Source organism: Aythya ferina (assembly GCF_964211825.1).
Source record: "Aythya ferina genome assembly, chromosome: 1".
NCBI lineage: Eukaryota > Metazoa > Chordata > Aves > Anseriformes > Anatidae > Aythya > Aythya ferina.
Window position 1 is genome coordinate 154,154,373 of NC_140296.1, and position 26,745 is coordinate 154,181,117.

A 26,745-nucleotide genomic window follows, 5' to 3' on the forward strand; every position below is an offset into this window, starting at 1 on the left:
TATTCATATCATTTTGCAGTTTGTTTGGGTTTAAAAAAAAATAATAAACAAGTTACACTTTCAAAAGCAGAAGTGTGTGTTGTGCTTCTACAAGCTTCAGAGATGTTCCTGTTGTATGTCTATGATTCACACCATTAATAATAATAACTAACAGCAGCAACAACAATAATAATTCGATACCTCTGAAGACATTACTGTTGTTTGAGCACCCTGGCTCAGCATCGGCTCATATAACCACACATAACCTAAGCTAGCAGTGTGGGCACCAGGCTCCCAATATGATCAAAAGGCAGAGCTGACCTAAAGTGAGCTTCAGTGCTGTGTGTTGGTGACTTTCCCTCTTCTGTCTGGGATCTTATGGCAACTCTTCTCCTAAATTGCACAACTTCATTAGGCACCTCACCTTAAATGACTTGCCAAAATTTAGCATATATTCAGCATATATTTCAACTCCCATTCCCACTGCACTGTGTTAGTTCCAGTTTATGATCTAAGGACATTTAAGACTGTTAGTGGTGTTTGTAGAGAAAGCTAATATGTTCTATTAGATCAGTAGACTCAGCTGCAAAACAAAGCAAAACAAAAATTAATCATTCAGGTACAATGAAACACTGTACATTTTCATGTATGTACAATTGTTTCCAGGCCCTTGACCCCTGAAAAAAAACTTTCATAATTTTTCCTGTGATAACTTCTAGTCTAATAAATGCCATTTTCTTTCTTTGCATGCTTTATTTTCCTTTACTACTGATAGTGAAAGCCAAATATTGCTAGAAGACTCACTAAATCACAAGAAAAGTTTACATTTCAGTAGATGAAAAGTATTTTTTATAATACTTTTATAAAAAATATAAATATTTTTTATAATACTTTTTAGAAGTATTTGTTAGCAAACCTGCAACATAGAATGTACAGTATTTTTGTTAAATCTCAATTTTAAAACTATTAAAATCTCATCAAATACACATTCGGGAAACAAACACAAAAAATAAAACTATTCAGCCTTTCTGACAAATGCAAAAATAGTTGCTTATGCAGTACTTTGAGGTTTTTGGTTTTCCTTACAAACTTCAACTTTATTTATGCAAAATTATGTAGACAAATAAATTATATGAAAACTCTCAGGTAACTATAGTTTTATTATATACTAAACTAGGCTGTTAGCCTTAAGACTATAGAAGACATGACTGACAGGTGCTCAAAGAAACAAAAGAAAAGTGAGCTGAAGAGGCTTAAGATATAAGAATATTAAGATGCCCCCAAGATTAAAAAGAACTCTATTCCTTTAGCGCTATCAGAAAAAGAAAAAAAAGTAAGTTTTTTAATGATCTTCAAGATACATGTTGTAGCTTAAATGGGCATTTCATGTAGAGTTTGAATATGTAATCAACAGCTGAGCTGCAGTAACTGACTGTGTCTGTTATTCAACTAACCAAATGAAGTTTAAGTCATCCTGAAGTGGCAGTTCAGGATGCCTTTCATCTGTGAGGCAGATGAATTTCTTCATAATTTCCATGCAATTATATCTTTCATAGAAATACTTCACACCAAAACCATAACGCATTCTGACTATAGTTGAAAATCTGTTATTGTTTAAATAGCTGAAAAAGTGTTCTTGCTTCATTGTTTTACTTCAAATTTTGCTTGCTTGTTTATTTTTTTAAATTAAAAAATTAAATTAAATATTAAATTAAAATTTTTTAAAATTAAATTTTAAATTAAATTTTTAATTCTTATCTCTGCTCAAAAACCAGAATTATTTCTACAGTTCTCCCACCTTCCAAGAGCAGCTTGATGACCTGTTTCCCTAACCAGATGGAAAAACGGTCAAGGCAGTAAGGCAGTATGACTCCACCACCTGGAACTAATATAGAATCAGAGAATGGCTTGGGTTAGAAGGGACCTTTAAAGACCACCTAGTTCCAACCCCCCTGATAAGGGCAAGGATACCTCCCACTAGATCAGGTTGATCAAAGCCTCATTTAACCTGGTCTTGAACACTTCCAGGGATAGGGCATCCACAGCTTCTCTGGGCAAACTATTCCAGTGCCTCACCACCCACATGGTAAAGAGTTTCTTCTGTATATCTAATGTTAAGCCTACCCTCTTTTAGCTTAAAACCATTACCCCTTGTCCTATCAGCACACTCATTGACAAAGAGTCCTTCCATCTTTCCTTTACTGGAAGGCTGCTATAAGGTTTTCCTGGAGCCCTCTTTTTTGTTGCAACAGGGGAGGTTTAGGTTGGATATTAGGAAACATTTTTTCACTGGACGGGTTGTGAGGCATTAGACCAGGCTGCCTAGGAAAGCAGTTGAGTCACTATCCCTGAAGGTGACCTGTAGATGTGACACTTAGGGATTTGGTTTAGTAGTAGACTTGGCAGTGCTAGGTTAATGGTTGGACTTGATGATCTTAGAGGTCTTTTCCAGCCTAAATGATTCTATGATGCTATGATTCTCAAGGCTCAGCAACCCCATCTCTCTCAGCCTGTCTTCATAGAGGAGATGCTCCAGCCCTCTGATGATCTTCCTCTCTCTCTTTTCCTCCCATGCTCTCTATCTTCCCAGAGTTTCCCCCAATTCCTCAGCAGATCCTAAAACCTCTTTCTGTATCCTTCTTCTCTTCCCAGAACCATTTCTGTCTTTCACTAGCTCTACACAAATGTATATGTAGTCTGTGTCCTACCAGTGAGGGGTGTAGTCCTGTCTCGAGAAGTCTGATTTGAACCTCTTTGAAAACAGTGGGAGCTGGTAGAATATAATTTCTTAATGGAAATCTCAGCCCACATGTAAAAAATACATAGAGAAATGAGTCTTCTTTCTGGCTTCAGTCCTCTTGGCTGTAAGTGCTGCTGAGGGACAAAATGATTGAGGAAAATTTCACAAGATGGTAATTGCTACTAGCTGAAATTAAATGCAATGAGTTAGCAATTTAATTTTTCCTAAAGTTTCCTGAAACTGTATATATTCAAGCCCAAGTGAGCTGATTTATAAATTCTCATTTATAGATGAGAATGCATGATTTTAAAAGTCTAACACTTGCATTCTTTTAGAGTATTGTTAGAATTTGCAAACCAACTCGGCCACATCACTGAGGAGGTCAGAGTGCCATAACAAGCTGGAATCACACAAAAACCTTTTTACACTGTGGCTCTGTAGAACTGAATCATAGCGGGTTTTATACAGACATTTTACAGCCTGAAAAACAACTCTACCTGGAAATAATAGGCAGCTGTTTTAAAGACAAAGTAGGAGACACATTTTTTACATAACAATTCAGAAAAAAACAGGTAGAGAATTAATGTCATTATTTTGAATATCAACCTATTATGTTCAAATCCAAGCTTTGCTTTCTTGTCCTTTTGTCAGTAACAACATGGAACAGTATCAGCGTGAAACAGAGCTACAGATGGAAATTGCCTTGTCTTGTATTGCCTTGCCTCCCTTTCCCTTCATATTCCTCCTTTGCATGTACACAGTTAATGTGCTGTCTTTTTTATAATGGCCTAACCAAAATTGCAGTCTGATGGCTTTTATTTTTTCTCTGATTATAAGATTTTATAAAGGATATGAAAGCAAATTCTGTCTTGGCACAGAAGTCTTCTTTTTTCTTTTCATCTGAGCAATGAACAACTAATTTAGACTCACATTTGCCATGGTGACATTGGAAATGTTGCAACTAATTTTTTGTGTTCAACCACATACTTAGCAGTTATTAAAGCCAATCTTCCATTATGCCAGTGAAAAAGAAAAAAAAAAGAGAAAGAAAGAAAGAAAGAAAATAATAATAATAAAAAGCTGTATCAGTGTTCTGATTTGAAGGAGAAATCTGCTCTACTTTACTGCCCAGAAATTGTTACTTTATTTCTTAATTCAAATTTACTTCTTAGTCTTCAACTGATTTCACTTGGAGAACACAAAAGCTGAATAAAGATTTAAGGTTTGGTCATTCACATTCCAGAAAAGAGCACAGGTTGCAAAGGTCATACCAATGTATTCAATACACATATATTGTGAAAAATACTTTGAGTAGTATTTACCAGTTTGTGATTGTGTTAGTGTTTTCTTGAACTTTTTAAGTTCATATATAATAAACTTTGAACCTAAATAAGGGACATCAGCAAAAGTCTCTGAAAGCCATATAAATATGTATTACACCGATTTTTGTATTGGATTACCTCTTCAAATTTTTGTTAAAGAAAACAAACAGAACCATCCCAATTTGTCATAGATGCATTAAAATCTGTTTTTCTGGGTCACTTGCTTCTGAGAGGCAAAGGAGTGGGAATGACTGCAAAGTATGTTTATCTGATACTTTTTTTGGATGAATTAATAGAATTTGACATCGTTTTACCTGTAGCTTAAAGACAGTAATTGAGTAGATGTTGTTCATATAAGTAAGCATTACTGTGTTTGAGTTTATCACTTCAAAAATAACGTATTACCTAAATTTCATACAAAATGTATTCCTATTTTCTTGGGAACTAGCTAAGGTTTTACTAAACGGGACTTCACAAAGTAAGACTAATCAGATGTCATCTGATCTATTGGAAAACAGTACAATATGCACTCTTAAAGGCCAGATTCCCATTATGGTGCCACAAATAGAAAAGAAAAGGCTTGCTCTCTCTTTGTCACTGGGTGAACCCAATGTGGGCTCAGATGACCGGGTACTTCACTGGCTTTTAAATTCAGCCATGTTATCTTGAAATCTAACATAGTCAAGGTTATGTTAGCACCACTGTCGGTGCAAAATATCACCCATCTTTCTCTGTCTCCTAGCAACTGCTTCCCACTTTTTTCCTAGCTGTCAAATTCTTTCTTCTTTCTCTCCAGATCTGCAGCCCACAAAGAGCTTTTAAAAACACTTGCACATGCTAGAACTGAATCACTTTTGTTCATGAACACTCTAGTGAATAAAAGCTCTCTTAGCTACTTGCTAATGAATAAAAAGATAGTGGTAATGTTGACGTGAATAGGTTGTTTTTGTTTTCAACAGTAGACAGGTATACTTTTCTGCCATGAATTAATCTTAAGAGAACTAGTGTTTTTTTTTTTGAATCTTAGCTAAGACAGTAAGATCTGGTAGTTTCGTTTCTCTGTGAAGATCAATTGGACATTTTGTCTTAACAAATCAAATAAAAATGAGCTTGAAGAAGAAGTTCCTTATTTTTCTTCTTTCCAAATGTACATTTTAAAAGTTGAACCAAAACTCTAAATCAAAATAGAAAAAAAATATGCAGAAAACAAAATGTTCAGACAGATATTAGGAGGAAACTAAGCTATATAACAGTATGAATAAATAGCATTTTTTTCTAGTTTTTGTTCTTCCTGAACTACATATAAGTAATATGTACTTCCTGACCTACTCAAGTACAATGACTAGTCTAACCATGAAGTTAATGTAAGCTTGTATTTTCTATTCCATACTAATGATGTCTAGCAAATCTCTTCTTCATCTGCTGTGTTATAAACTGTTCCATATATGCATGTATACCCCATAGTGTTGTTTTACATTATTTATATATTTTTGTTGCATGAAACAAAGAAAGATATCATCTACTTAACAGCAGTAAGAGAAGCCTTTGAGACCTGAAGCATTTAAGCAGGTCAACAGTGATTAACTGAACTGGTATATCTATACAGATCATCTTCCCTTTGAATACTGCTGTAAATTTCAAGTGACTTATGCAGTGTAAAAGCCTATTAAAAATGTGATGCTAGAATTTCACACTGGTCCCTGTCCTAACCAGTCCTAACCTCTGTTTAAAACTTGTCCTTTTTATTTTTTTTATCAATACCCGTTGTTTGCAGCATATAAACTAACTTTATACTTAGAAAAAAAAACACAATCACTGAACATAATGTTACTGTAAAAAAAAAAAAAGTCTAGATTCCTTTGGAATGAAAAATTATATAAAATATGTCATTAAATAGACCAGCTACACTGTGACCCTTTCCATGTCTTTTTGCTGACAGGATGTGTGACAACTCTAAATATGAAGAAAATCTAGAATTGGTAGCAAAACTGCCTATGTTAGTTTTCAGTCTAAGAAATTTAGTATAATTAGACATATAAAGATGCTTGAAAATAACATACAGTTTCTGTCAAATTAAATTCCTATAGAGAAATACATTTAGTGTAGTATGAATTTCATTTGCTGTGACAATTCACTTGGCCAAGAAGACACAATGAATTTTTTGAGATACATATAACACAGTAAATAGACTGTAAAAAATATAAAACAGTAAATAGTCAAAACTAAATGAATGTTATCATTACCTCCATGCCCTAAAATGAAAATTTGCACAAAGTGAACTACAACTATGACTTTGGCATTGGATAATAGGGTAAGAATAACAGCATACTCTTACTGCCTTCTGCTCTCCAGGATTTATCTATCGGGCTTAACCAAACAGGACTGGCTCTCTGCTATTGGGAAGTTCATGAAAAGCCTTCATTCGATAGGGAATGAAGAGATGCTGAAGGAGCTGATGGTGAAATAACTGTTAAAGATACTCATGCTCTCTCTGAGTAATGCTATCATGGCCATGGTTGCTCTTTACTGGTCTGTCTTTTGGATGAAAGCTAAAGATAAAGCCTAGACTTCCTGTAATATCTAGAGAACCAATAAGCATTCTGAGATAAGTTCAATTCCTGGTTCTCCTTAAACAGGCCTCCCTGGAAAGATGAATCCTAAATTGATATGTTTTATTTTCCATCTTAGAGTCTGTTTTATATTTTTCATTGCGTTTTATTATAGTAATGATTGTGTTTTTATAGTTGTACTGTGTACATAGCAATCCTTGCACCACTAGTCGAGTTTTGTGACAAAGCTTGTTACAACACCTCAAGATGTTTTTGTGTAGGAAGTGAAGATAAAACAGCAAATTTGTGTTTAGGAAGAATGTAAACACCTTCTGAATTTTTTTTGTAAAGATTTACTGAAAATATCTTACTATGCTTTTTCAAGGTTGTGATGGTTAAGTTATTGGTTTTCAATGCAATTCTGTCAGTTTTCTTTACCCTTTATCCTTAACCTACTTCCTTTTTGGGTGCATTTTCTGATGAGGCAGTTTTTATTTCCCGTGACATCAATATATTCTGTATTTTTTTTCCCCTCACTATTTATTAGTAAGGTCTGCCAAGTGACCTCCCTAAGCACAGCAACAAATCTGTGGGAGCAAAGCATAACCCACAATACAAGAAGACAGGACACTTTAGTGAATCGGGCATACTTGAGTCAAAGGGGCTAGACTGGCTGCATGCAAAGGTGCTGACAGACTTGATTAATTCATTGTCATAATGAGGCTTTTAATATCTTTGAAAGTCATGGCAGTTAGAGAAGGTTCCCAGTGGGAGGAAAAAGAACAAATCATGTCCATCACCACAAAAGGAAACAACTATCCTGGGAAGATCCTGGAAAACACAAACTGATCAGTGTTGTGATATTTATGGAACAAATAATCCTAGAAGCCATTTCCAGGCACATAAAAGATGAGACAGTGGTTGGGAAGAGCCAGCATGACTTTGTAAAAGAGAAATGTCGCCTGGCCAGCCTTACTACTTTTTGTGTGATGAGATGCCTGGCTCCATGGATAAGGGGAGAACAGTGAATGTTTTAAGACTTTTTGCAAGATCTTCAATTTACCCCACTAGAGAAAAAGCTGAGATATGAATTGTATAAGTGAGTTATACAGTAGATGGAAAATTGGCAGGACTGCAAGGCTCAGAAATTGGTGATCAATGACAAAGTCCAACTGTCATCCAATTACTATGGATGGAAGAATCTCAAGAAACATAACAGGTTTGGGGTGGAGAAAGCAGTTTAGAAGAAAAGATTTATGTATTGTGGTGAACAGCAAGATGAACGACTATGTCCTTGTTAAAAAGGCCGGAAGCACCTGGGATTACTTCACCAAAAGTTAAGTCAGTGGGTCAAGGGTTTTGTTTATATTTCTCTACTCAGGACTTTAGATACTGCAGCTGGAATACTTTGTCTAGTTTGGGGCTTTACAGTACAAGAAAGACACTGACGGACTGGAGTGAGTTTACTGGAAGCCCACCAAGCTGGTCAGGGGCTGGAGCACATGGCGTATGAAGAGAGGCTGGGTCATTTCAAACCTAAGGAAGGAAGGTTCGTGGGAGACTTTACTGCTGTCAACAGCTAGCTAACAGAAAGCTGTGAAGAAAAAGACAGCTTCTTCTTGGAGATGCACAGTGATAGAGCAAGAGGCAGCAGGTGCAAGACTCAGCAATAGAAATTTCAACTAGATGTTGTAGAAAAAGAAATTACAGTTAGGGTAATGAAACATTGGAACTATAATCATAAAGGTTTATTAGCCAATTTGGGTGTCTGCAGTCTTTTTCACTTCCATTATTTTTGAATAAAAATCCCACTAATTGCAACGATAAATGTAATGTGGTAGCATTCTAACATCGCGTATCTGTATGGTATATAAAACATCTGTGTTCTATTCCTTTTAGTGAGAATTACTATAACATGAACACATAATTTTATACAGGATTTGTACCTGAAAATAATGTGTACTAGGTTTATAACAGGTTATTCTAATAGCATTTACTAAACTGCTTCCTTGAATAACCTTGGAATGTTTTATAATAAAATCGGATTCATTATTTCACAAGAAAAATGGTTCAAAGCACAGGTGAATAACACATAGAAAGAAGTCATTTTGGCCAATCAATTTAACAACTTTTCTATTGTAACAAACCTCATGTTAATATCACTGCAGATATCTGATTTTTCTACACTGACCATTATCATTACCACTGGGAAGAGACACAGTAGATACATAAAATGTGTACCTGTGTCAGTCCAAAAATTTTAAATGAATACAGATTCAAATCTGTTATATTAACTTAAAAAAAATAATAATTTAGGAATACAGGCCAAAATATTATATTTGGCTTCAGTCTAAGTCTGTATCTAATCTAATTGATACATAAAATAAACTGCATAGTAAAATAAAACCTAAACATTCACAAAAATATATATAATAAATAAATAATTGCTGAATAATCAGAATATATTTAAAATTTATTTCTTATTATTCCTCATATATTTCCAACATGGTGTCATAAAGTACAAAGCAGGAGAACTCTTTATAGTTTTATGAACGTCTAAAGTGTTGGATAAAAATCAAGGCTCAGACCACAAACCTTATAAATCCTCTAAAGATTTTTCTTAATAATACAGAATTTTGTAAGTCTTGACGATGGCCCAAAACTTATTAAAACTAATTGTTAACAGCAGCTAGAAGTCACTATATTCCTTTTTCTAAATTTCCTTTAAATATGCTTTCACAATACGTAACTGAATAGAACATATACCTTAAGAGACACACATAATAATTTTAATATATAACCTAATATACAAAATAATTTTGGAGTTGGCATAAGTTACTTAAATTAATTTAATTCTGAACCTGACACTTAAACCCTGAATGACTCATAACCCATGTTTCACTCTTTAGCTAGCAGTGAAGAATAAATGCTACTATATGACTACAGCTACTCTTTTCATAAAGCTGTTTTTAAAATAATAGTTCCTTAAATATTGTCAACCGTCTTCAAATATTTCTAAATAAAAAGTTAATTTTATTACTGTGAGGCCAATAAACTGGCTCTATACAACAGAACTCAACCATGCAGTCAACAGTTCCAGATGCTGTGCTGCACAAGAGGACTCCACTGCTTACTCAGCCTCCTCAGAGAAGCAACTCAGACGCAGTTCTGAGCCCAGAGAAGTCAGCCAAGACAGGCTCTACAAGGAACTAGGTTCCTTGCTTGTGAACAATGCTCCCTGCATGTGCAGTTTTGAAGCATTTCAAAATGCTTCAAATGAATCATAATTCAGATGCATCGTTTTCTGAGTATATTGTTTCTAGACTTGAATTAGATTTTGTAATTCATATAAAGAAATACGCAAGGTGATACCTCAGAATTACATGAAGTTTTATTCACACAAAAGTCTTTCCAATACAAAACACATACAGAATACAGTGGAAAGACTCCCTTTAATAATATGACTAGGCAGTTAACATCATGAATGATTTTTAATCTCGATTCTGCAAGCTCTCCATTAACTTTGATAATGAAGGATCATTTCATACTACACTAATCTTAGAGAAAATGGTGTGCTTATGTAGTAAATGCTGTAAACATCTCTGAAACTTAGGTTTTCCTTCCAAAAAGTTTTAAGAGGAAAGCTCTTTTACGTACCTAGAAATGTCTCTTTCTGCCTCAGTTTGTGCTTTTAAAGTTTGAGAAGTCTACGTTTTCTCATCAATAACTTTCTTGAAAACATATTAGAGACATAAATTCCATCATGGCATTTAATTCCTAAATAGGAGAAGTCTTTCTGGTAAGGGACAGATTTGCTTGTTTTGAAAAGTCAGTATTACTGATTACGAAAGACAGCTAAAGTGACCCAAATTGCAAGGTAACTATTGGTCACACATTCTTAAGGACTTCTTTGAACATGTATAAATGTTTCAAGTACAAGACATATACCAAGAAGGAAACACACAATAAGCATTATAAAGCACAGTATAGTAAGTCAAAGGGAGTATCTGATAACATTCTTTCCACACTGTACCTTTTCATCCAAAGCCTTGTGGTGCTCAAATAGTGATTTCAGAGCTTTGAGGACTTCAACTTCACTGGAAACTCCTGAAGGAGACTGTGCTTGCCGTTTCACCACTGTCATCCTCAGTGACCTTTCGTGTCTTGAGACAAGGCACTCCAAATGCTCCAGTAACAGCTATTGGATTTGATATAAAAGGTTATTAATTCTTATGCACTTAAATGCTATGGAAATTCTAACTACAAAGTGCGTGGTACCAAATGGCAATTTTCTTGGCCACCTCATTATGGGAGGGACTGTTGGAATTATTGCCAACATTTTATGATTCAAAATCAAATGAAATCAGATCAGTAGAAAAATAGAAAATCAACTCCTAATTTCATTTAAAACTCTATGAAAAGTAAACTCAACAAATCACTCAGCATAGAGTCACTATTTAACTAAGTAAAGTACATATTTACATTATTTGTCATTGTAATTGATAAGCATTAGCTATCAAATAACAATCAAAACCAGTCTAAAACATCATGCAAAAATATAAAAGCAGCTTATAATTATTTCACCCTAACTGTGATATCTTTAAATTGTACTGGAAGTTACTTAACTAAGTATGTAAAAGCAAAATGTATATTTCATTACATTTTTAAGATTATTTACTCTAACATGTCTTTATTGTCACTAACTTGTTCTAAAATGTTCATTGTGTCTGTTTATTACAAACATCATGGAAGACAAAATGGTTCATGAACAGGGTATTTCAGGCTATTGTAAATAACCTGCAGAATAACCTGTAAATGACATATTGTAAAAACATATGATAATTGTTTGTCATTATTACTCTAAGTATGTTAAAAGAAATACTAAAATGACATCTTGGTGTACAGAAAATTCACCATTTATCTAGGCTTTCATATCTCTAACCCTACTGTTCTTACTATCTGAACATAGAAGATAATTGCTTAGCTGTAAGGCTGTAACAGGGTAGCTAAATTCATGAATCACAACACTTGATAAATGTATTGCAGTTACAACATACAATTATACCTAAACCATTGAACTGGAAATTTTAAAGTTACATAGATAATTGTTTATTATTGCTCCTTTGATGCTATTCTTAATATAGCTACTATTAGAAAAGAGTTATATTTTTCTGTCATCTATAGCTATTCTCAGACACATAATGACCTTTATTGTTACATGAACTAATAGACACAAAAGGGTATAAACAGGGTATAATCACATTAAAATAGTTATATACAGCTATCAGACCAGGAACAATTCAGGTTTGATGTTATCTTTACTTCAAGCATGATTCCTGTATGTGGATTTGCACCTGCTTATAATTTTACAATAATTGCATTATCCACAAAAAATAGTGAATACATGTATGAATAATATTAATACACAAAGAATTGCAATGGATCCATGAAATTCAAGAAAGATGTGTGTTTTGTAACTTAGATTAGATCAGGACTGTTTCCAAACACAGAGTCCTTCTGTTCATAACAGAAATTAAATGCACATTTAACTGCTATCATAACAGAATTTTTGAATATGGTCTAAATTCATTACCTTTGTGATTTTTTTTTTTTCCCAGGCCACTTAGTTATCTAGGGGATAACTGAATAAAAGAAAGTCAATAGTTATCTAGGAGATAACAAAGGGAAAGAAAGACAATAGTTGATTACTAATTCTACAGCCTACTTTCTGTCCCATATCTTCAAAGAAAGATTTCTGAGGAAATTGGAAAAAAAAAAAAAAAGGAAAATACTGAACCACAGTTAAACTTTCAGCACAGACAAGTAAGTCAGTCTGCAGTTGTCCACAGCTTAAACTGACACCCATTAAAACAATGCAGTATTCCATAATCTTGCTAACTAATTTTTGCCCTATCACAGAGCAAATTTATCATATTTGATGCTCTACTAACCTAAACAAATCATCCTGGACCAGAAGGGAGAATTCTTAGAGCCTGTATTCAAGTCTTCTTTAGAAGGAAAAATGAGAAAATTTGGTATAAGAGGGAAGAAAATTGATGGCAACACAGAATTCTTGACATGGAAAATAAAATAATTACAGAAGGAATTATGCATAAACTATAAAACAGAAAAATAAGGAACATGGGAAAAAGGAGCGATAAGGAAAAAGTGTACATTTATCATCCCATTTTGAGCTGGGATAAACAGATGATCTTGACAGGGAACTTGAAGTCAGCATGGACAGAAGAAAGGTGGGAACCTTCTTAAGAGAAGGAAGAATGGAGACTGGTGAAAGTGATGGGGACTAAGAAAATAAAGTTAAATATGATTTCCATGTATAAAAGAGACTGGAATGGTCTGGGGGTACAGGAAACTCAGAATTTCTTATGGGGTGAATGTGGAGGAGTTTACTGTGTGGGATGAACAGCACAGCACCATAGCCCTTTGTACAGCAGCACATAAAATATTTAACTTTAGGCTAAGTTACTATCATGTTAAAAACTTGTAATACATAAAATTAAATCAAACCAAAGCCATCCATTTAATATACAGAAAAGTTAATTTTGTCCTTAACTGAGAATTACCATTTTAGAGGTGACAAATCCAAATATAAATGTCTGCACATATTTCATAGTTGTTAAATAAAACTTCAAGTGCAAAATATTGTGTTGCCTTTTTAACCTTAATATAGAAAGATGAGATGATGTCACAGGTAAGTGTCAAAACACTCATGCTGGATTACTGAACTACTTATGAACATTTCATGCTTTTTCTTACTGTTCTTATTCACTCTGGCCACTCAACTAGTAGTGGTTCATTTTTCTGGAAACCACCTCTGCAGTATTTTCTTTGCTGTCAGCCCTCAGAGTGCTCAAGAAGACATGCTGACACAGGTTTCTCGCTGATAGCAATTTATTATTTTTGCTTTACAACAAAAGTCAAGTCTATTTCTCCACAAAATCTGTGAGCACTGCTTAAAGCAAATCCACTTTAGCTGACCAGAGAGTATGACTAACCTGTGCTGCATTACTCCAAGCCATGCTGAAAGGGAACAACCAACCCAAGAGTTAGAACATCTGACAGCAAATCCTTGCTTCCTCCTCTGCTGAAATGATACTGCTATTTTATTCATTTTTGCTTCAACTACATGTACATAAAATGTGTGTGTATATATATAAAAATATATATATATTTAAAAAAGGTCTTCCCTACATTCCTGGGGATGGCACATGTAGCTACAGTTGCAGAAGTATGAAATGTTAGTTACTACATTGATGGGGAAAGAGACATATAAAAACACAAAACTGATATTGAAGAAAATAGTGTGTCTGAGCAATGTTAAAGTTAAGTGACTGAAGGAAATCAAAGTATCTGGCTGGAGGGGAGATGGGTGGGGATGGGATGGCAGGGGTTGTGTTGAAGACTTTCTCTGTTATATACATGTACCTCAATAATTACCATCCCATATATTTGTGAAGAACAAAACAAGATTTCACATCAAAATACTAATGTAAAAATATTGGTAATTTAAATTACAAACAATTTGTTTAGGTATTGTTGTATTTTGTATGTTGCAATTACACTCTGGCATTAACAAAGAACATGTGCTGCTGAGCATTTTCTGCTCTCTCACGCTGTGTCAAGCTGCTACAGTTGTCAGGCACTCACAGGGAGAGGCAGCTTGAAGAGAGAAGATCAACAGCAGCAAGCAGGACAGAATCACCCACGCATAATATCCAGTCAATGCTATGCTTTTCTTGCTGGAAAGCATAAGCTTGACAGTAAATTATGAAACTGACAACTGATTTTTACTCTTATGCTGGGCAAATTTTAGGATTCTCAAGATGATGTGATGAAAATTTTACCTTAGTTAAATGTGGTGGAGGTTTCTAGAGCTCTGGACTCTTCCTGAGCACAAACAATGTTTAAAAATCATCATATAAAGACTAAAAAATGCTCTAGTGCATATTTTCTGAAGGAATGAAGCATATTTAAAATGATAATTAGAGCTAATAGAGATATCTACTAGAATACAGTTTACTGTATTTCTCAGATGGCTTACAAAGCATTGTAAAATGGAAATGCATAAGTAGATTTAACAATACAAGCTACATGTGCATAGGTTATCACCTGCCTATATTTTTTATTTTACTTTTTTTGCAAAATAAAATAAAATAAATAAAATAAAAAGAGAAGGTAGTGGAGAGAAAATGAGAGGCATAAATAATGGAAGATAGGGAAAATAATAATATAGAAGAAAATAGATTTTCTTCTACAGAACTAAACTAAGACACACTTGGTTTAAGGGATTCCTTACAGGAATGGCGCAATGCACTAAGAGCCCAATGGTCTTTCGAGGTCTACTTACTAATCAGTACAGTCAAAACTGAATTTCCTTTCAGTCTGTATTTAGAATGCTCATTGTTTGGTGACACTCCAACTCTTGTGCAAGCAAAGAAAAGTAAAATAAACAGACACGGGGTTGCAGATTATCTTTAAAACCAGTCATTAAGCCAGTAATTTTCCTCAGCATTGTTCAATAGTGCTGGAAACCAATTTGCTCCCAAGGTTAGCTGGGGTGATATCATATAGCTTTACTGGTAAACTGCTGGTGAAAAATCTTACTTTGAAAAAACAAAGTTACAGCCTAGCTGCAGCTTATGTCCTACATTTGTATTTCTTTAAATAAGATACTGGCAACCTGAAACCTAATGGAAACACACATATGTGAAATAAAAGAATGAAAGAAAATGTAATAATCAGGATAATGATACAAAATATGGAAATGAAGAAAGGTTCTGTTATGAAAATAAGGAATAGCAATATAATGACTATTTGTTTGAACAGTTGATACTACCTGTTGTTACACAGTGTCTGGAAATACAGGTGTTGAATTACTATCTATTAAGTAGCTATTGTCACCCTGTTTTCTGTGATACAAGCTCTAATTTTGGAAGAAGAAATGTAGGGGCATAGGAGAGAGATCATAATATTGATGAAAAAATAACGACTTTTGCCATCATTTGCATTAGGGAAATAATGTTTTTGCCTTTACAGAATCTTAGGAAACAATTATACTTATTTTCATGCTTTCAGACTGTAAGAACTTGCATTATCTTGTTTAAAAAAGACAGTGTCTGTTTTAGTATCAGCAACTATTAAACTAATGTAAGTAAAGGGATCTCTAAGAAAATCGATTAAATAAAGGATTTAAACCCTTCATTTAAAATATATTCTTAGAGTTTTACAACACAACACAAGGACAATTTAACCATATAATGGAGGGCAAAATTCTGATCTATGGCTACTATGAGATGGCAGTGACTAACAGAAGATGTTGCAGAAATCATTCATTAAGGAAGTGAGACAATAAAGTTGAACCTAAACCAGTGAAGTTTACTTCAAGTGCTTCATCTCCTGAGGTATTGAGTAAAAGAAACGTAACAACTAACCTTTGTTAGTATTTCATTCATGAGCATAGGTTTATTTTTTCTTGTTTCTAAGAAGACTTGAAATACAATATTTCTGAATAGTTTGAGTAACATTTTATACCATATACAAAAATTATATATATATATATTTAAAGATAAAAATCAGATTAATCCATATCAGTATGTTAATAGATTTTTGTTTCAGTTGCCCAACCAAAACCCAGTTTTCCTCATAACCATATTCTGATTAAAAAAGTTAATCCTACAAACTTTTTCTACTTTTGAAGAATACAGACTGAGACAAAAATAAATTTCAACTTTAATTTAAATTTAGCATAGCCAAATTAGTCTTATTTTATAAGTTTGTGCCAAAGTACAAAGTACAAAGACATCAGTCTTACGTGATTGCTAGCTAGACAACATCAATAGAAATAACTAACATTTTCTATTAAGATATTTTTGTATATGTTTTCAAAGTCACATGCAATGCTTTTAGAGAGAAACTGTTTGTCTTCCTGTCAGCAATACGACACCAATCAATACATATACATATGCTCTTGCATTTTTTATTTTGCCTTATGTACTGACAGATTAAGTTGTCAGCTAAGTTCTTGACATGAAAATATTTCTACCATAATATGTGAGAAGTTAATTATTGTAGGCAGTAAAAATACATATTTAAAAGCAAAAGATCACTAGGGAGCTTTGTTTAAGAATATTGCTTAAAGGATTGAGTAGGAATACAACTAAAGACTGGGGTAAGATTTAAACGATGGTCTTGTAGCTGAGACCTAGAGTTTATGGGTCGCAAAGAATGTTATGCCGGTGTGTTCTCTCTCTAATGCATTTCACTGTCAAGGTCTGACACTGCAGCTTGTCATAAAATAGCAAATCAGGTCTTGAAGCTTTTTTTTGTGGAGACTGGCAAAAACTGTATGAGGGTGTTACCACAAAATAAGGAAACACATGGGTGTGGGTCTAGAATAAAGTAAAAAACAAAAACAAAAACAAACAAACAAACAAAACTATTAGCAAAGCTTAAATGGAAGTGTAAAAGGGTGCTAGAAGGCAAGAAGTGACTGGGAGTGTGTACTGAGACTCTGACAGATTTGCCACTTTAATTTCTTCTTGCTGATCTCCAGTAGATGCTATCTTTACAGGGAGGTAAAAGGTTGGATTAAAAAGTTTCAAAACAGGAACATGAGCATTTAGAACTGAGCTTCTTTATTTAAGAATAAAGGAAGTGATACCTGGGAAAAAAGTAGTTGTACTGGGTAGTGCTGCTATGTGTCCTTAGGGGCAGGTAAACCTTACTATCATAGCTGAGCTAAAGCTGGGTTAGGTGTGAACAGTAGTGGTATGGATAGAAAGAAGAATTACCTGGACTCACTTTAGCCATCAGAAAATACATTTTTTTCATTCCAAAAGTCTTCTAAATATTATTACTTTAATAAGAATCTTTATTTTAATAACAGGAAAAAATGGAACAGCTTTTTCTGACAGACTATTATTGTTGTTTTGCATTAATAACAGCATAAATCTCAGCTTAAAAAGTGCTTCATTATGGACAATGATTTGTCAATGAATGTTGGAAATCTCATCACTAGTACGTCATTGAGATGATTGTATTCTGAAGACAACAGCTTTGTGCCTAAAATGTTGGTCTTTTCCTATAAACAAAGTGTATGGGAGCCTACAGAAAACAGCATGACTATTACAGCAGACTCTGGCGACTAACTTAGTATATGACAGCCTGGCAAGAATATATACACATGACACAATAGTGTCATAATTTGTTAATGAAAATGTTGGAGGACAGGCTAAGGCATCATCTCTGACTTTTTTCTCTCTCCTTCTCTGTTAATTCTTTGTCTATATCTTCCCCTCTTGTTTACAAAATGCATTTAAATGCATTTTCTACATTTCCTGCATATTTTTGTATACTAAATCTTTTCATCTCCAATGTCTAGATTTGTCCTCACTCTCAAGAAAAAACAGTAGATTTTATTAATTTAAACTGTAAGGACTTCTGGCAAGATCATCACACTCTAACTCTCATTAATTAGTATTAAATGCTCACAAAAAATCTCTTACCTTGTACTTTATATAGAATAAGAAGCATAAGATAGGACAATATATAATTTTCTTGGTTTGCAAAGGAAGTGCTATGACAGAGCACGATCTGACTTGTAGCTGACTCGGTTTGACCACTGGGCTTTTTTTTTTTTTTTTTTTTTTTTTTTTTTTGCCTACTCTGAGCTGCTTATTATATCAGACACACAATAGGTATTGGTACACTGCATTTTTAATATACCATACTTGGAGTTCAATTGGCTTTGTAGAGAAATGGAAAAGGATTTGTGCTACGCAGTTTTGTCTACATTCTTATGAAGAACATATGACATCTGAGAATATGTCATTGCAAATTTGTTTATTTTTCTAGTTTGTGCTAGAAATTAACACAAGTTATTGTTTATTCTATATAAATGGTTTTCTAAATTGACTTTCCTAGTTTTCTTCCAAACACTAAAAACAGGCAATACATGTAGCAGTTAATGATAATTTAAGCAGCTTTAGAAATACTTCAGATTTGTAGTTGAGATGGCTTGCTAAACCTAAAGAATGCACTACAATTCCTATATTTTTCTCTATTCATTAATTCTGTTTTTGTGGGAGCTACATGTATTTTGGTCTGTTTAGATTGTATAAAAATCATGGGAGAAAAAGTAGGCTTTATCTATTTTTCCCATCACATTTTCCAATCTCAACACATCTATGACTTTTGTACTTAAAAGTGATCATCTTTTCTTGCTCCTCTGAGCTGGTAGATGAAGCAGCTTTCTCTTTGTAGAAATCTGTATCACCTGCCTTTGGATTTCTGAAGTCTATAGCACTATGGTGCTACATCTGGGCAGTAAAAAGCAGTGAGAAATATCCTCTCTCAGTTCTTTTGTCAAGCACTTTGTTAGTTATCCTTCAGAATGCAAATCAGCTAACCAAGGAAATATGTTATTTGCAATGCCAAAGTGCTATTAGTTTAGTGAAAGGATGAACGCAGGAAGTTACTAAGATCATAGAAGAATGGAATATGCATGTGAGAAAATATCTTTGGTGTTCAACCTCTGAGATCTATTCCGTATGCCTATTTCCAGTATGACTCCTGCTTGATCTGGCCATCTCTTTCCTCAAGCCATTTTACACACTTTTACATTTGTACCATCTTGTAGACACTAGAAAGCATTATCATGGATTCTTGATTACAGACAGAATAATATATTTTGATTGAAGTAGAATATAGCAAATTTAAGGGTGAAATCTTGTCCTCTCTCTATGGCAAATGACATTCACTTCAAGGATCACAATGGCTGCATGTAGGCTAAACAACATTTATCACTATGATACACATGGCAGCCTTCACCTCATCCTTATTCAGATCAAATCCAAGGCACAAGGGAAAGCTGGGTCTGCCATACATCTGTATTTTGCCTTGATAAGAGATGAGGGTGCATGCAGGCTACTTTTGCAGGGCCAGTGGCTTGGAAAGCTTTGCGAGTCCCTTGTTACAGAAAACATGAAAACTGAACGTACTTACCTCATTATACACAAAATCTGTTTGTCGTTTAGTTTGTTATTAATATATTTTGCTAAAACACAGTCATTTCCTGCAGAACTGTAGTATTGTAGACATGTACTATTACTTAGATTCTGATAAATCTCGTACTAATTGAAAGATATCTGCAAGGAAGGCAAGGAATTTTATCTTCTTTTTTACACAAATGATGATCTAAATTTATATGTAAGTATATTCCTCCTGCTTTACACATACATGATATCAAGAAAGTCTGCTGTGTACTTACTCTTGTGTTGTTTCTTTCAGCTTTCAATTCTGAAATCTCCTCCTCCTTTTCAAGCAGCTGTTCCCTACATGCGTTTAACTCTTTTGTCAGTGCAGCAAATTCCTATGAAATAAAGTTAAATATGAAGTTAAGTTTAAACCCCCAAATCATTAAATATATATGCTTTCTAGAGTTTTAGGATTTATATAATATTTACAAATCATCAATACAAACTAAAATAGCATCTATAAACATCAACACTTACCCAAAGCTTTTAAAATTATGCATTTTTCATTGAAAGACTAATAAATCTAATAAAAAGCACCTATGCAAAATACTAGCATAATTTTAGAAATAAAAGAAGGTCTGAGATGACGACAACATTCCCCAAACATAACATACCAGAACTACAGCACAAAGAAAACAAAATTGGCCTATTTTATAACAAGAGAGACACCACATAATGAGCTTCAACTCAATGTATCCACATATGTATCTGTGAAATATTCCTATTTCACAGAATCACAGAATTTCTAGGTTGGAAGAGACCTCAAGATCATCGAGTCCAACCTTTGACCTAACACTAACAGTCCCCACTAAACCATATCCCTAAGCTCTACATCTAAATGTCTTTTAAAGACTTCCAGGGATGGTGACTCCACCACTTCCCTGGGCAGCCTGTTCCAAGGTCTTGATTTTAATATTGCTGTTACTCTTCAAATATATACTTAAATTTTACCTATACAAATGGCAGTCAGAGATTTGCCATTAATTTCAATAAGGAAAAGGTTTCATTTTGTCTACTTTTGACAAGCCCAACATATACTAAATGGTAGTGGCTGATTTACACATTGTACCAAAAAGATTCTACATCTCATGGAAGTAGTGAAACAAAGAATGAAAAGCCTTTGTAATATGGCCAGAAAAAATCATGTACCAGAAAAAAATAGGTCTCTTGATGAACAGCACTGCTGCTTAACAAAAGTATAAACATATTTTTAAATATTAAGTAAATTAATTGAGTTTGACAAAAATAGTAGCACTTAAAAGCACCCATAAACAGCTAGGATTAAATTGCAGTTATTCCTAACTCCCTGAAAAGAATGCAGTTTAAGAAAAAAAACATATCCAGGTGGTTTATCTCATCAGCCAGTAGGATAAAGCTGAGACTAAATCTATTTAAGACAAAAGCTGGCAATGATCTCTAAAGAACTTGGTCTGCTCTCTCCCTTCAAGTTGTGGAAAGCAGCTTTTATTCAAATGAAAGGGTTTTTCAACAGGTTGGTAGGTATTCTTAGGCTTATTCCGCTTTAAACTAACATAAATAGTTAATGATATATACTATTATTGATAATATAAGATCAATATTATCAATAACATATTGATATATTATCAATATATAACTTTTTTTTTTTTCTTTTTCTTTTTTTTTTCCCTTTTTTCAGCAGCTAAACTTTAATTTACTTTAAGCCTCTGTGCAGATTGCATACCAGTAAGGAAAGTGTTGTTCTCATATTCTCAGTGGATTTTGTCTTAGAGATTAGCTGTTGATCACATGAACTTGTGCCATACCTCCTAATCCGTATTTTGATCTTACATCCTAGTTGTCAAAATCTTTGTAAGATATGCAGTATACAATATATGATGTAAGGGTCCTTAAGTCAGCTTTGTAAACTGGATTTAAAACTTTCAAATTTTCAAAAGTATTGTTGAAACTTGTGCCTTTAGATCTTACTTTAGCACTGTCATGCTGTCTAGTTTTGCTTAAACTCTTGTATTTAAGGTTGTTAATTAATGTCACATACCAAATGAAATATCATATTTAATAGTAACCCAATAATTTAAGGTCAGATTTAATTGGAATTTTGAAGCAGGAAAACACATATGCACATATTATTTCTTTAACTTCTCTTAACATAAACTTTATAGTGTTTATGGTAGGTAAATCTATGTTGCTAGTACTGCTAATATAGGCACTATGACAACATTTTTATCTACTATTTTTCATTTCTTTGTTTTGTTTTAGTTGAAATTTAAATAGACCTTTGGTATATACTTGAGTATCTGAATGGGTAAGAGGTAGTGAAAAAGATAGAAAGTATCATCTTGTAACTTATGATTCCAGTTACTAACTGCCGTAAGGCAAAGCAGTCTGCTAACGTTCTTTTGCTTCCAAAGAGAGAAAGATATGGGTTTATAAAATTGCACATTCTTTGCTCTGCCAGGCCAAGCCTGCTACCACCAGTATGATCTTTCATGCTTATGTCAATATAATCGGAAATAAATAGACATTTGAATTTCTACTACTTTGTTGAACGTCATAAATAGTATTCTTTGTGAATTTTTCTTTTGACATCAGCTTAAGCTTTCCCTTGTTTGAAAACAAACCATTAGTCACAATTCTGCTCCTAGAGTCCCATACTTAACAGTGTCCTCTCAGTCTCCAAACATTTTCAGCTTATAACCCTAATGGTTATTAAGCACCAGTTTGTCTGGGCTACATGTATCTAGTATCTTAGACCTCTTTACTTAGTCACTGACACAGCTCCTTCAAACATTTTAATTATTCAGTTGCTGTTATCCTCTGAAATTCCTCTGTTGTTGACATATTTGCAGCACCAGTATTTACAAGAACGAGTCACTTTGTCATACCTCTGGAGCTCAAGTGGCCATATCTCTTCATCTGAGATACAAGTGACTGTTAACAAGTCAAGAGCTTTGACTTCTCTGAATTGAATGATGATAGAAAGACAATTATTTTTCTTTTTGTTTGTATTGTAAGTCTTTTGCACGGAAAGTCTCAAAGTAAAATTGAGTTTGCCCTAGAGCTTCTTTTTCTGTCACATCTGCTTTGACAAATTAACAGGTATGATAAGAGCTCATAAAAACTTGCTTTTCAATTCATGCTTCCAATATTACAAGTGAAACTCATTTTAAGTATGCCCTTTCACTCCAAGGTATCCCTGAGATATGAAACTGTAATGCTCCAGAGAAGATGTTTCTCCCACAGGTTAGATGAAAAGCAAAACATATTTTTATCTTGTTATGTAATAAATAACGTGCGATGATAACAACCTCTGCTCTTGCAATTCCCCCTGTATAAACAGAGATCAGGGGAATACTGTCATCTGGAATTATTGTTTGCAGCAGAAATCTTGCATGGTCAGACATACTTTGTGAGCCCTGAAGGTAGTATCTGTTGCATAACTAATATGACTTGACAGGCACAACTGCACTCTTAAAGCTTATGTACAAGTTGTTTGGATATAAAGCTAATTAAGAAATAAAGAGAATCAAAGCCATGAAAATTATTTAGTTGATTTCATTGTTCTTATACTACAAAATGATATCAGGATACTTTTTTTTTTTTTTTCATGATAAACAACAGAAAAATAAATATAATCTTGGGACCTATTTGGCCTGTTGTTTCCCTTTTTGTCTTGGGCTGTAACACTCAGTCTAACTGGCAAATAGCTGACTCAAAACGACAGTTCTTCACTTATCCCATGTGTATCTTTGAAGAGACAGCAGAAGCCTTGAAAACTAATGCAACAGAAATCTGTGACCACTGAAAGGACCATTTGGTATTACAATCCAAGAGTCAAGGACATCCCCTGGTGAAGCAGCTGAGATACAGTCAGTGCTCAAGGGTGCCCAGGAGAGTGGGAGGCCATTGGGACAGCCAGGCTGTCAATGCTGCCAGATGTGCTGGCAGCAGGACTGTGCAGAGGAGGCATACCACAGCTTCCTTATTGTCAAATCTCTACCACTAGGGACTAGCTTAATAAATGCTTTCTTTGCTTATTGTTCCCAGGAAAGCTCTGCAAGGCTCATTTTGCGTGACCAAATGAACAGAAAACCTATACAACTAGCCTCCAAGGTAAGAGCATGCCATAGAAATGAGACCCTAGAGCTGCAACGCTTGACTGGTCAGCCTGTGAGTATAGTACAGTATGGAGTGAGTTGAACCCAAATGAAAAAGGCAAACAGCCTCTCATCATACACACACCCACATCCTTAACGAAAGAATGGAGAAATTTGAAAAAATTTGTAAGACAAAGAAAAAAAAATCAATTTCAAAGTCACTGGGGAGATTCAGCTTAAAAACTCCTCTGGAACTTCCAGTTTTGAAACATGGTTCATTTCAGGAATGAATAAACTAATCTCTGCATGGATAAATAATGGCTAGGGTTTACCATTTTTATTTTATATTCAACACTATCTACACAGACAGATTTGCCTTCCCACTAATTTGGATGTTTGTCATTTAACATGAGAAATGACTATCTACTACAATTCCCTGGGAGCTTTAACCTTTCATTTGTTGTATTTTCATCCACTTCAGTTTTCTAAAATTGTACCTTCTTTCTTTTCCTATTCTTTCATTGGAAATATTGCTAAAAATACTTAATGCTGTTTAACCAAGGATTTATTTTAGCAACTTTGCCACTACTAACACAGAAATTTTGACCTTTTTGACAGCTATTAGCAAGACAAAACACTTCAAAGTTCTGGATGAGAGTCTCCTTTTTTCTTACTACAGAAGAGCCATAATAATAGTCCTTCATTCTAGATTAGGTTGAATAAAAGATTTCAATATTTAGGTTTAATATCACAAGTTTTGTGTCAATCTTCTGAAATGTTTAACATTACGTTTACACTCAAAATAAGGGGGTTGGATTAGAAAACTCAAACTCTAAATCCTGCAATACCGTACCTTGAAACACTGTATTATAACAATATCCAGGTAAAAACATGACATATGTTTTGGGTTTCAGGATGAAAATTTTGGTCTCTTCATGCATAACAATGAATCTCTAATTTGAACTGAGAGTTACTTTGGTTAATTTGTGCCAAGGGTTCAGATAGGGAGGGTGTGGTCTTATTGACTCTTACTTATCCACTAAATATGTTTCAAACTATCCAGGCATTACTGATGCTCGTTTGGCTTATTTAGTGGACTGCATGATATCAAGCTTCTGGAAACTATGATTAAATGTGACAATGTGAGAGTTCATTAATTCACAGAGAAAAATGAAGAGGAGGAGATTTCTTTTACATAAGAGAGAAAACTAACTCAGTAACACAGTGGACTTGTGACCCCACACTTTTTTTTTTTTTTTTCTTTTTTCCGTTTTCAGAACTCTGGGCATGGATTGAAATTATGAAGTATGCAGACACTTACACACACATAAGTACACAGTCAATGCTTCTTGGAAGAAATAAAAGAAAAAAAAAACAACACAAAAAACACTTTTTAGAGGCTTGGAGCCAATGTTATCTACAAGAATAAATGATATCAATACCTTTATTGAACAGAAAATGGGACAAGTGAAGAGCTGTTATATAGCTTTCCATCATGACAGAACTCATCCTTTAAATGCTCTGTTGAAGTTATATTGTATTTTGAACTAAAGTTTGCAAATATATATATTTTTTTATTCAACCATTCCTTTCTCCGTAGAAGAGTGTAGACTCTCTGTGGATGGCCTACTATTATGAATGGAGTAGTTACTTGAAAGACTCTGGTCCCATATTAAAACAGAAGTAAATGGATTTTCTAAACAATAACAAAATGCTCCAAATTCTCTTTCAATGCCTAAAAATGTAAACACTTATTTTGTTTCTAGAAAACACCAGAAAGAATAATAAGGGAGAACTAAGGATTTTACCACATTAAATGCACATCTCATTAGGGCCCTTTAACATATTAAATGAGTTCAGTTATTTAAATATACTATATATATATATATATTCAGTTATTTATATTTCGGTTTAGCTTTATAGCACGCATAACCTGACTTTTTTCTATAAATGTTATCTAATTTCAACAGTTGTATTATATCATTTTCATGATTTTTAGTAGCACAAGTAACCCTCAAATTTTCAAAATTATATTTTAAAAGTCAACCGAAAAGAAACATTAATTGTTACTTGTTAATATATTAGTCAAAATGCCAGTATTTCTAGATATAGTTATAGATGAAAGGAAGAATATAGAACTGCTAGGACTTGTGGTGTATTCTGCCTGATTTTTCTGCCTAATTTTCCTGTTGCATTCCTAGAGATTCAAGAAGTGAAAGTGAATCTCCCCAGCAGCATGAGCATTATGGCTATGCCTCAATTTATTGCAATGATTTTCTTTCTCAGGATTACTTCAGGAATAAATACGACATTTTACATAGGAGACATGAGCACAAATCTGCCATTATAGAGTCCACTTGAATCTAGGTCTATAATAATAATATGAAGGTAATTCATGTTTTTAGAATCACTGAAAATTAGTACAGCCACAAGTAATGACCCGAGTCTAACATTCTCATCAGGACCAAAAAGCTGAACACAAGCCTGTGTTCCATTATTTCCCAATCAGAATTAGCCTGAAAATTTCTAATTTAGAAACCTGATTTTCATTCAATACCAGGTAAAAAGTGTTCTGTTGATACTCTTATTTTTTTTTGTCAGTCAGTTGCTCTTTATTGGGAACCTGCTGAGTGAGGTATGCAATCTATTGTTTTAATATTTTTTCCCACTCTCTCTATTTTAACATAATTTAGAATTGGTGTTCTGCATTATGTGGAGCTTAGGGATATGGTTTAGTGGAGGGCTGTTAGCGTTAGGTTGGAGGTTGGACTCGATGACCTTGAGGTCTCTTCCAACCTAGAAATTCTGTGATTCTGTGATTATCTCTCTATATATATCGATCACTAACATATATATTGACGCTTCCTGAAGAATACCAATAGGTAGTGCTCTATCAAAACAAAGCTAGGTTACACAGTTACAGTAATAGTAGAACTAGGAAAAAAGGGCATGATACAATCAACAACTGTTTTTTAATTTGTTACAAGAAGTTTTCTTTGTTCTGTAAGAATTGTTAATTATGAT

General features: G+C 33.9%; 1 protein-coding gene and 1 long non-coding RNA gene across 10 annotated transcripts in view; one reads left to right on the forward strand and one right to left on the reverse strand.

Annotated features, from left to right (window-relative positions):
* The window catches only part of PPFIA2 (PTPRF interacting protein alpha 2), a 328,145-nt gene that overhangs the window by 104,662 nt on the left and 196,738 nt on the right, over window positions 1-26,745 (reverse strand). For all 9 annotated transcript variants that reach the window (XM_084507292.1, XM_084507291.1, XM_084507288.1 and 6 more), the window contains 2 exons: window positions 19,879-19,980; window positions 10,624-10,788 (listed from right to left, as the gene is read on the reverse strand). In XM_084507292.1, the coding sequence (XP_084363418.1) occupies window positions 10,624-10,788; window positions 19,879-19,980 (267 nt within the window). The remainder of the gene's footprint in view (window positions 1-10,623; window positions 10,789-19,878; window positions 19,981-26,745) is intronic.
* LOC311429658 lies at window positions 23,672-25,524 on the forward strand. The gene is made up of 2 exons (XR_014688330.1): window positions 23,672-23,737; window positions 24,999-25,524. It is a non-coding gene; the product is annotated as an uncharacterized lncRNA (long non-coding RNA).